The sequence below is a fragment of the Alligator sinensis genome, unplaced genomic scaffold (assembly GCF_000455745.1).
Source record: "Alligator sinensis unplaced genomic scaffold, ASM45574v1 scaffold872_3, whole genome shotgun sequence".
Classification (NCBI taxonomy): Eukaryota; Metazoa; Chordata; order Crocodylia; family Alligatoridae; genus Alligator; species Alligator sinensis.
The window spans coordinates 54,901-67,165 of NW_005842137.1; the positions used below are offsets into that span (position 1 = coordinate 54,901).

The following is a 12,265-nucleotide window of genomic DNA, read 5'->3' on the forward strand; positions in this document are numbered from 1 at the left end:
GCTTTCTCCTGTTATTTCCTAGCCGCTGCATTTCAGCAAGGCAAAATCCCACCTACTCCATTCTCGGCTCCACCTCCAGCAGGAGCCATGATACCACCGCCTCCCAGCATCCGTAAGTTTGAATGTTTGATATGTCCAATTTGGGACTAGCAGAACAGCACTAGACTTCTTCGGGTGTTCCTCAGTTCATTTGAACTTTGCAAGAAATGTTCTTTGTCCAGAGATGGTATGGAATAATCCATAAATTCAAAGCGTTCTCTGAGCCTGATAACAAAGTTAAGTAACTGCTTGTCACACAAAATTGCCTATAAAATAGACTGTCACCCTGAGTGCTGAATGTCTAATGAAGCCACTTTAGAAATTTTACTTTTGGAGTACAAGGGAGATCAGTCAAATATGCTTTGCTTTTCATTTCATGGGGGAAATGATTGAACTCTTTGCCTAGTAAAGAATCCTGTCCTAGGATAGACTGCTTGCATTTGTTAGATAAACACCATCAAGGAATGGCTTCTGGTATTGACTTCACATTCACCTTTGGCCTCTGAAAAGCAAACTCTAAATTTTTAAAATTTAGTATGGACTGTTGTAGGACAACCTGAAAGGTGTAACTGAAGCTATAGAACAATAGGTAAGTCTTTATTGGCAAGGATTTTGCGTTGCCTTCACATTTACTAGCCTACACAATTACATGAATGTGACCAATTATTTGCACGTTCCACCAGCTGGCCCTCCGCGACCTGGTATGATGCCAGCTCCCCATATGGGTGGACCTCCAATGATGCCAATGATGGGCCCACCTCCACCAGGAATGATGCCAGTTGGACCTGGTAAGTCCTGCCCTTCAGGAATGTGACTTCTGATCCTATTCTTCCTTTGAATGCTACAGTGTTAGATTAGTAGGGCATTTGGAATACACTTTCAGCACTTCATTTTCTTGTTTCACTGCAGAGAGTGACTGGAAATGATGGTATGGAATATTCTTACTGAGTAACTGCAACATGTCATATTTATTGGCATGTGTTTTAGCTAGGGTCTGTGTTACCTCAGGATATGGGCTTAACGTGAAAAAGAGGTTAGCTAGGTTCATACTTGGGTGAGACGCCTTCAACGTCTATTGTTGTGGCTTTTCACTGTGTGTGCATATTGGGCTGCTGGCTTCATGGTGGGGAATGGCTTCATTCAGACAAGGTGTAAAACTGGCATCCTTAGCAACTTCTGATTATTCAAGTTCTCAAAGTTATTTGTTGCAAGGCTAGTTGTTAATTGTAGTGTTCAGATCAAATTCTTGTTATGGTAATAGAACTATTTCCATAGTCCTTTTTGCTTCTAGTACAACTGCATGCAATTTGCCTGGTACCTCTGCAACACCTTTTTCCAAAATGCTTAAATATATAATTTTTAAACGGTATATTTTATAAGTCTGCATAGTGTGAAGCTGTGTGTACTTCTAAATACCTGCATTGGGATAGACTGGTTTTGATGATGGGTAATTAGGTTCCTGTGTGTTTGAAGCTTGTAGAATAATTTTGAGATCTTTAGGAATATCAGAGGAAAGTAGGGTGTCTTTCTTAAGACTTCTAAAATGGCCAGAGAATTTGTGAAGTCATGATGTTTCATCCTGGCGTTGAGCATATTGACACGGGAAAGGTTGTAAGGGCATTTCTTATTTCAGTTGCTATTACTTTGATGTTCAAAGGACTAAAACTCTCCACACATCAGCACTAGTGAAATGTCTTTTGTGATGTTCTTGCCAGCAGTAGAGAAAAGTGGTATCCAATTAAGGGCTCAGTATTGGGGACACAATGTGTGGATTTTTGTCTGATGTGTTAGACAGCTTCGTTTGCACTAGTACAGGTTGGGGACCAACTAGTTAAGCAGCAGCTCTACAGAAAAGGAGCTGGGGGTTAGAGTGGACAAGAAGCTGAATGGAAGCCAGCAGTGTGCCCTTGTTGTGAAGAAGGCTAACAGCACTCTGGGCTGCATTAGTAGAAGCATTGCCAGCAGATCAAGGGAAGGGATTATTCCCCTCTGCTGGGCACTGGTGAGGCCACATCTGGAGTGCTGTGTCCAGTTTTGGGCCCCCACTACAGAAAGGATGTGGACAAATTGGAGAGAGTCCAGTGGAAGGCAATGAAAATGGGGCACATGACTTCTGAGGAGAGGCTGAGGGAAATGGGTTTATTTAGTGGGTTTGTTTTAAAAAACAAGCTTGAGAGAGTCCAAAGAAGAGCCACCCATATGATCAGAGTCTTAAAAGGCAAGCCATGTGAGGAAAGGCTGAGGGATCTGGGACTCTTCAGCCTGAGGAAAAGAAGGCTGAGAGGGGATCTGGTAGCAGCTTACGGTTAGAGTAGGGGAGTACATCAAGGACTTGGTAAGCAACGCTTCACCAGGGCACCTGAGGGGAAAACCAGGAGCAATGGCCACTAACTCCTGGAAGATTGATTCAGACTCAACATTAGTAAAAACTTCTTGACAGTCAGGGTGTCCAGATTGTGAAATAAGTTCCCTCCAGAGGTGGTGCAATCACCTACCCTGGAAATTTTCAAGAGGTGACTAGACAGTCACCTTGCTGGGGTTGCCTGACCTCAGTTGTCTTTCCTGCTTGGTGCAGGGGGCTGGACCTGATGATCTTCCGAGGTCCCTTCTGGCCCCTTACAAACTATGAGTCTGGTCTGCAGAAGAGAAGACTGAGGGTGGGGATTTGATAGCAGCCTTTAACTACCCAAAGGGCGGTTCCAAAGAGGATGCAGGTGGACTGTTCTCAGTGGTGACGGATGACAGAGCAAGGAGCAATGGTCTCAAGTTGTAGCAAGGGAGGCTTAAGTTGGATATGAGGAAAAACTTTCTCAGTAGGAGGGTGGTGAAGCACTGGAACAGGTTACATAGAGAGGAGGTGGACACTACATCCTTGGAGGTTTTTAAGGCCTGGCTTGACACAGCCCTGGCTAGAATGATCTATTTGGGGATGGTCCTGTTTTGAGCAGGGGGTTGAACTAGATGACCTCCTGAGGTCCGTTCCAGCCCTCATTTTCTATAATTATCACTGAGTAATGGCAGATGGGATGGAAACCAGCTCTTCTGAGTGCACTTTAGAAATGGTGCTTGGTAACGATTCATGGTTTCATTCCTGATAATGGAGTCATGGAATCATAGAAAGAAGCACTGGAAGGGACCTATAAGATCATCAAGTCTAATCCCCTGCCATGGGCAGGAAGTAATTGGGCTCAAACGAGCTCAATGAGGTATTTGTCCAGCTTCCTCTTAAAGACTACCAGAGATGGCGACTGCACCCCCTCTGCTGGAAGTGTGTTCCAGATTCTAGTTACCAGTACAGAAAATAAGTTTGTTCCTTATGTCCAGCCAAAACTTTTCCTTGATTAGCTTGTGCCCGTTGGTCCGCGTCTTCTGGTGGTGGCTTTTCTGAAAAGTTGCTCTCCTAGGTCCTGGTGTTCTCCTTTGACATAGTTGCTTACAAATATCAAGTCACTTCTCAGACTTCTTTTGCTCAGGCTGAACAGACTCAGATCCCAAAGTCTTTCTTCATAGGGCCTGTCCCCCAGAGCCTTGATTATGCTGGTGGCCCTTCTCTGCACCCTTTCAAGCTTGTCCACATCCTTCTTGAAGTGTGGTGACCAGAACTGGACGCAGTACTCCAGCTGTGGCCTCCCCAACACTGAATAGAGGGGAAGGAGCACCTCTGGATTTGTTGGCAACACATCTGCTGACGCACGCCAGAGTTCTATTTGCTCTGTTGGCGACTTCGTCACACTGGTGGCTCATATTCATCTTCTGGTCGATTGTCACCCCTAGGTCCCTTTCGGATGCAGTGCCAGTCAGTGGACCACCACCAATTGTACAGATATGTCATCTGAGTGGACCACCACCCATCGTATAGACATGGTGAGGGTTCTTCCTACCCAGATGAAGGACCCGGCATTTGTCCCTGTTGAACCTCATCTGGTTTTGTTCAGCCCATAGGATCAGCCTGTCAAGGTCGTCCTGAATCCTTGACCTGTCCTCAGATGTGCCCGCTTGTCCTCACAGTTTGGTATCGTCCGCAAACTTAATCATTGCATTTTTTTCACTCCCTCGTCCAAGTCATTAATAAAGATATTAAAAACCGTGGGCCCAAGCACTGATCCCTGGGGTACACCACTGACGATGGCCTTCCAGGATGAGGCCACCCCATCCATCAAGACTCATTGGGATTGGCTGCTGAGCCAGTTCCCTACCCACCTCACTGTAGTCTGGTCTAGGCCAGAACTCTCCAACTTGACTGAAAGAGATGAGATGTAAATTTAGCCATTTGATACTACATTTAATTGGAAGATGTCAGAGCATTCTCCCAGGCTTGCCATGTGTCAATTGGTTTATATGTTTTTAATGGTTGAATAGAATGAGTTATCCAGAAGCATGAGTTTTCAAAGCTAGAAAAGGAATTGGGAGTGGAGACTCCTGCGTCTTGTAACTTCAAGCAAAGTTACTCCTCCCTTAATCTGTAGATGAATGTTTCTCAATCCATGGGTCATGGCCTAAAAGTGGGTTGTGAGGATATATGAAAGGGTCACAAACAAACTTAAAAATGGATCAGTAAACTTTAAAAGTGGGTTCTCCTTTCAAAGAGAAAAACATAGGGAAATTAGGTTTTCCCTTGCAGGCTGGCAGAGTTCCAGCCCACTGGGTGTCGGGGCCTGGGGTGGGGGGCCGGCAGGTCATGAGTGAGGGGCACCAGTAGGGCCAGGGGGCTGTTTCCTTCTTAAACTATTTACTAGCTCAGGACTGGCCATCAAAGTTTACAAATGGGTCCTGGTACAAAAAAATTTGAGAACCACTGCTGTAGATGACAAGATCATTGGTCCTATTTGTAAATTCAGAAATCAGTTTCTCCAAGTAGAGACAATCGGACCTCTTGCACTAATGCAACACTTGAATTGATGTCCGAGTGCCCTATTCCAATGCTTTTGCTACTGCTTTATTTTTCTAGCTCCAGGGATGAGGCCGCCTATGGGAGGACACATGCCAATGATGCCAGGCCCGCCAATGATGAGACCTCCATCCAGACCCATGATGGTGCCAACCAGGCCAGGAATGACCCGTCCTGACAGATAAAGGTGGAAGCTGAGCTTCTGTTTTCCATTTTTGTTTCTGATTTTTGTTGTTCTTCCTACAGTGCTACCTACAACTCCAGGATTTTGCGTTAAAACAGTGGGCTGAAAAGACCTGCCACCTCTTCAGTTTGCAAAAGGCCTGATAGGGGCACCTAGATCAGGATTCATTGTAACTGTTTTTCCCCATTTGAAATGTAACAATAAAAGGTTGATGCTGGTTTAGATACAGAGAGTCTAATGTGATTTGCTGCCTGTTGTTTTCTTGGGTAGAATGAGATGTGTAGGTCCCTGCTGTCCCCTCACCTGTAGCTGACTGCTCTTACCCCTATGCCCATGGCATTCTTAAATACGAAGATGTTCTCTGCAACACAAAGTACCTTTTATAAAATTAAGAATGCAGCTTTGTTTCAATAAAACCATGACACATGAAAGGACTGCAGTAGTATCTCTAATTATCAGGGAGTCTGCACTGTGCAATAACCCTTAGTTGCTGCCAAGTAAGATAAATTTCATAAAATGGGCACACCTTTTCAGAGTGTAGCCCAAGGGCCAAGTAGCTGTTGTTTTTTGCAGTAAATTATTCCTTTTTTGTCTGCTGGGGGCGTGGGGGCTTGAAATGCCACAGTCTGTGTTATTCCTGTTATGTGGATAAACAGTTTGGTCACTAGAGCTGTTGAAGCAGCAACCACTGTTTAGCATTAGATTTGTTCCTTCAAATGAAAAAAGACTTCTGGAACAGACCCAGGGCCCTTTAGCTGTAATAACATGGTTTGGCCATGGGTCTGTTAGAGTAGTGCATTGCACTAAGACAGGTTGTTTTCCCATACGCGGATGGAATTGTCCTGCATATACTTTGCCTACAGCATAACTTTTTTTTTTTACTTGTATTTCAATATCCAGATCCAGACACCTTTGTATTTTACCAGACAGCATTTGATCAGCAGCACCACATCTGATTTATTGTTGTTGCTTGCTATGACAGGGCCTGGCAGGAAAATAATTGCTTGCATCATGGGAGCATAGCAAAAGTTATGTTCTTTGACTCTAGTCACTTTCTCGGAAACCCACAGACAAAGGACAGATGATAAGGAGCCAGTTCTAAACATATCGGTCCTTGGTGGATTGTGGTTCTGAGAAGTGAAACTGTCCAAAACTTGCTCTTGGTCTGTTTCTAGAAACACTGAATCTGCAAGTGCGGAAGAAGAGAGAAACCCTGTGGTCTGTAGATTGGTCCATATTAATGTTTCAGTGTCACAGCTTTTATGGAACTCCCCAAGCGGGACACTCACCAGGGGTTGGTGTTTTAGGTGTCAGTATGCTAGATGTGGGGATTCTCAAGCTTCCCTTGAGGTGAACTTGTAAAAATGTCCCTACCCATGATTTCTTCTACATGTTTCTGCCACACAAGCTCTGTCTCTTCCTCTTCACGAGAATGGAACTGTGCAGCCCCAGACCTACGAGGACCAGGACTGGCTCTGCCAAGACCCCTTGGTCACTTATGCACAACCGTTCCTGGAATTGACCGTTGTAGGTTTCAAGGCTGCTTTGCAGGGGATGTGATGGAGAAGGATGTAGGCTTTCAGGTGTTCTAAATGTTATTACTACTTGTGCCAGCACCAGGAATATACAGACCTTGACAAAATTACCATTAAAAAAAAAATACCTATGCACTTTTCCCTGTCTCAGATTGACCCTACTCCTTCATGTAAAGCCTAAGACTATCCATCTCTGTGGCCTCCTGCATAGGGCTTCCTTTTTGGAAGGTGGAGTCTCTCCCTCCTCTGAGACCAATATCCACTGCTCTTTCTCTTCCACTGCTTCCCGGGATACCTACTTATAAATTCCAGTCACCTTATTCATATGTCTCCTGATCAATCACAGCATATGATCGTAGTTCCCAACTGAGTGTACTGCTCTTTAGTTATCTTGGGGTTCAGACATGGAAAACTGGTTTGTCTAGAATGACTGCCATCCTGCTATTCAAGTGCACTCCATTAAAACGTAGAATCAAATTTGATGGCACTGTGACAAGTACAGGAAGGCTTCCTGTTGCCTTTTGGTAAGGAGGCAATTAAGGTCCAGGTTTAAATAATTTATTCTGGCATGCATGCAGGCTCCAATATGAAGTAAACACTCATTCATGCATTCACCAAACTGCCACATCTCACTACAAAGAAACTCTCCTTTACAAACTTTTCGGCCATTCCATAGAGCCCAAGGTCCAAGGAGGCCCTCTTTAGACTGACCTTTTGTATAATACGGGCCATTCATTTTAATTTAGCTACCCTTGCATCAAGCCCAGTAAATTGGCTAAAGCTAGAAAGGAATCTAGACTAAAATACACCACACGTGTTGGTAGTTTGTTCCAAAGGTTAATTGTCTTCACTCTTAGATGTCTGCTTTCTAATTTAATTTTTTTGGCTTCAGTTTCTTTCCAGTTCTGTGCTGCTCCTGAGTAAAATGAAAGGTCCTTTATATTCTGCTTTCTCCCTGTGAAGGTACCCAAGGTGTGTCTGTACGGTTGCTAACGTTGGTGGAAGGATGCTTTTGTTTCTGCTACCTTCTCCTGTTCACACATGCCAAACCCAATGACTGCCCTTAAGATTTCTGTTTCCGGTGGGCCTGAGAACAGCCTTGATGGATACCCACAGCACAGCTTCACCACTGTGTATTAGAGTTGTGTATGTGAGCAGGTGCATGCAAGTGGGACATGCTTAGGAGCAGGAACCTTCAACAGCACTGGGGCCACATGGTATTGAGAGAACCTTGCATACTGTAATCAAGTTACTTCTTGACCTTTTTAATAAGCTACAAACTATGAGCTCTTAAAGTCTCTTTCTGGGCACTTTCTCTAGCTCAAAATCAATTTTATGATTGTTCTCTCCACTCTTCCCAACTTTTCTGCATTCCTTGAAAATGGGACTTGTAACTCTGTACTATTCCAGTTTTGATCTCATTAAAAGCCCTATACAGCTACTATTCCCTTGTTTATATGGTGATGGATCACAGGAACCCTTTTTTGCACGGGATCATGCTGAGAGCCGTGTTGGTTTTCTTATCTATTTTGAGCTTTAATTTGTTTTACTGAACGTGAAAGAGTCCCTTTTCCCAGAATATGGTTTCCCCATTCTTGTTTGTAGTCTTTGCTCCTAGACTCAAGTCCTTTTTTCTTTGAATGAGGTCAAGCGATCCAGATTAACTCCTTGTGAGTGTTCATACTTTATCCCTAGTTTTTACTAATCCATTAGTCTCTGCATCATGAATAGATTTCATCAGCAGTGATTGGCCAGGATGTAAATGTTGATTAGCATCATAGCTGTTTGCAGAACTTCATTAGCAATACCTCTCTCTAGGTAATTCCCTACTTCTTGAGATTACTCGGGTCACCAGATTTAATCAATTTAACATGTGCTTTATTCATACAGGGCTAATTTTGTAATCAAAATGTTGCGTGAACATTGTATGATACTAAATCAAATGCTTTACATACATCTGTGTCATCTACTCCATTACCTCTGTCAATCAAACTTGCAATCTTTTCATAGGAAAAAGGTTTATTTGACAAAACCTAGTTTCTATAAAAACATGTTGACTGGTGCAAAGTATCCTAGTCTTCCTCTTTGAATCATGTAGGAGCTTATTATTTGCCTAGGATTGATGTCAGACTAGCCTCCATCTCACACACAAGGGCCCTGATCTTCAGGCACACAAAAACAGAAGAAGGAAAAAAAAAGTTTTGGAAGTGTTAAATAGATAGATACCCCCAGGGGTATAGATAGATCCATACTGGTTCTCTCTATAGCAGAGAGAACCTTGGTTTTAATTGCTTCGTATGACAGATATAAAGGCAGTGTAAGCTGCACAGAAGGCAAATTATTGTTTCTCTACATAGCTTGGAAAGAAGCAGATTTCAAGTTAGCTTTGAATATGGCTGGCATAGGGCTTCATAGAGTTTGGGGATTCAGCCACACAGTGAAAGTAGGCAGTTAGTCTCTTCAGCATAAATCTGTCACCACAAGTGGATTTTTCTTGGTGGTTTCAAAGCAAGAACAACAACAGGCAAGAATTACGTTTGGTCAATACTGACTGGTTTACAGGTCTGCTGCTACAGTCCCTATGTGGGCAAACTTCAGCTAGCATCGAGGTTGGCTTTTAAATCATCTCCTGTTTTCTCTTTCCACAGTCTTATTTTGCAGTTGTGCAGAAAAGGAAACAGGGTGGGGATATCTTGAGAGGTAAATTCCCAGAGGATTTAAATGGTGCTTTGCTGTCCTGTTACCCAGCTGAGCAGCAGACACTGACTGGCACCCTTTCATCTGTGAGAGACGGTGGATATTGCGGCCTATGGTGTGGGTGGTTTGCAGTGTTTCATGTGACTGAATAGAGCGAGCCAAGATTTGCATGATCTGTGGCAGTGGCTAGAAGCGTGTGTCATGATTGGGTGGTCAATACTGCAGTTTGAAAAAAACACCCTAATATTTTCCTCTGATTTTAGATGCCCTTCCCCCTATCCCTTATCTTGTCACAGAGGCATGTGACAGGAGATTGACTGATCAAATGTGGCATAAAATGGAGGCTTTCATAAAGCAGCCAGTAATAGATGCATTATCATGTTTTTGGTGCCATTTTATCAGGCAAAGCACAAAAAATAAAGTACAGCAAACAACCCTGTTTCAAGTATTTAACAATCCATACATTGAACCTTTGTGCTGTAACAAGGAATTGCTAAGTGGAACTGATTGGCCTCTTTTGCTGTTCAGTCTGAGCAGAGCCCAAAAGGTAAACGCAGCGGCATAGAGCAGGCGATTTAAAGTTACAAGTTCTTTCCATTTTCATGATCTCAGCTGTTATCAGCTAAAGGTGAAGCTGTTCTAAGAAGTAAACACAACTTCTTTATTTAACTTGACTGTCTCCTTTTGAGAGTTTGCTAGCCTGAAATTGGCTTTGGAAATGAGCCCTGCAAACAGGAGGTGTGAGACTAAGCCAGTGACTTTTTGGCAATAAGAATCTGAGCTTTGTCCAAGAACGTGAATGATCAATGTTGCAATATTGCCCAAGAATATGAATTGAGAACTTTGCTCTAATAGGTACAAAGACAGGAAGCAGCAAGAAGCATTGTAGAGCATCTTACAGGTCTGTATCGCACAGGATCCTTTTTGCTTTCTTTTTGCAGAGGAAAATTTAGCTCTTGTAATATTGATATCCTAGTGTGGCAGAGGACAAACAAACATTGTGGAGGCTGGTCTTCTGATACTTTACCAGTGATGATGGTGATGCTATTCTAGTGCTAAGCTTCTGGAAAACAGAATGCCACCTGCTCTCCATGGTCAAATGTGTTGCATTGTGATGTGGATAGATGTGTTCTAGAGACTAAAGGAGACATCCAGTTTCTCTTACCAGAGCAGCTGCCCAGAGATTAAGTAATTTTTAGCATATGCAGGATGGCTTCTGTGGTTAAGTCACCAGCCTGCGCTGGGAGATTCCTGACTCGGTCTCATACTTTCTGCGTGACCTCAGAAAAGTCATTCAGTCTCATTGAATCAGTTTTCCTTCTTGTAAAATGTGGACGCTCCTATTTTGCTGTCCTTACAGGGGTGCTGACAGACAAAGCATTTTACCAGTATTGATTAATTGAGAGTCCCGGTTGAAAAGTGCTACCGAAGAGTAAAGGATTGTAATGAATTAATTAATTAATTATATATCCTTCCCTCCAGCATGAGGGGGATACTGCACAAGATTCCCTTCTGTTTAATGCAGGGGGTCTTTTTACCATTTGGGCTAGAGGCCATTGAAAGATCCTTTCCAAAATGAAAAAAACAATACTTATGCATGTTCTGCTCCCATATTATACATGCTTATATTGTACAAAGCTTGGATGAGCTTTTTACTAGCAGTACAAACTGGCTGGATGGATTATTTTGCTATTCAGATCAAGGTGAAAACCACCTAAACGATCACTTTGATGGGACCAGGCCGCTGTTGAGTGACATGGCCTTTGGCATCTAGTACAGTGGTTCTCAACCTTTTTTGTAACAGGACCCGTTTGTAAACATCGATAGTGTCCCAACCCAGTGCTCCTCGCTCCTGACCTGCTGCCCCCCATCTATCCTGCTGCCCCCCACTATCCAGTGGTGCCCAAAGCACTTGAGCCCTAACTTCCAGCATGTGGGGAGGGCAGGATTCTTGCTGTGCCCACCCAGCCTGTGGGCTGGATCACCCTGTAGCACTACTGAGTCCGACCGGTGGCCCTTAGCAGCAGTCTGCAGTGGGGGCCCTCACCCAGGCCCCCCATGGGGGCACTCCAGCCATGCCCTGCCACGCGGGGTTACGCTAGGGTTGCCAACTCTCCTTGACTCTATTCCAGGAGGTTTTATCCCATGATGTAATGACATGAATGACTTTACATCAAGAAGGCAAATGCACATGACTATTACATTTAAAAAATCCACTGGATAACTATGTCAGATTCAACATTTGCCAGGTATCCAGGTTGTCACCGTATTGGTTTAGAGGAAAAGGCAATCAGGACTCGTAGTAGAGATTATCTCTTTTATTAGACCAAGATTTTTGCAAAAAAAAAAAAATCTTTCATTGCAAGCTTTAATTGCAAATTCTTTCATTGCAAGCTTTTGGGCTTCATCAGGCATTGGAGAAAAGATTGTAAAAGTTCTCCTGGGTAGAAATGAAAGTTTACATTTCATAGGATTTCACAGAGGGGTCAATAGATGGAAAACTCCTCTGGGCAGGCGGTTCATAGCTGGCGTGGAGCCTGGGAGGACCTGGGAGGATGCAAATGACCTTGAAGGATCTCAGGTGGTCCCAGTTGCTTTCCTGCTGGAAGATGTTTCATATTTTCCTATCCTATAAAAATGAGCTTTAATTTCTACCCAGGAAAACTGGCACAATCTTTTCTCCAATGGTGGGGTGCACCCGAAAGCTTGCCATTAAAAGCATGGGGGGGGGGAGTTGTGTGTTTGTTTGTTTTTTTGCAAAAATCTAATGAAAGGAGATCACCTCTCCTTTCATCTCGACGTGAATGAATGCCCTAGCCTGGCTCAGCAGTGTTTTGCTGCATTACCCTGGGGGCCCCAGGGCAGCCCTGGAGGGTGGCGGGGGTGTCTCTGCGGCTGCGCCGCGCGCTGAGCCCGCCAGGG

General features: G+C 43.9%; 1 protein-coding gene across 1 annotated transcript in view; it reads left to right on the forward strand.

Moving 5' to 3' along the window:
* Positions 1–5,343, forward strand: part of SNRPC (small nuclear ribonucleoprotein polypeptide C) — a 10,501-nt gene extending 5,158 nt beyond the window's left edge. Inside the window, exons 4-6 of the mRNA XM_006025219.3 lie at positions 23–112; positions 723–827; positions 4,988–5,343. Of these exons, the coding sequence (XP_006025281.1) occupies positions 23–112; positions 723–827; positions 4,988–5,112 (320 nt within the window). The 3' untranslated portion in view covers positions 5,113–5,343. The remainder of the gene's footprint in view (positions 1–22; positions 113–722; positions 828–4,987) is intronic.
* Positions 5,344–12,265: the final 6,922 nt, after the last annotated feature.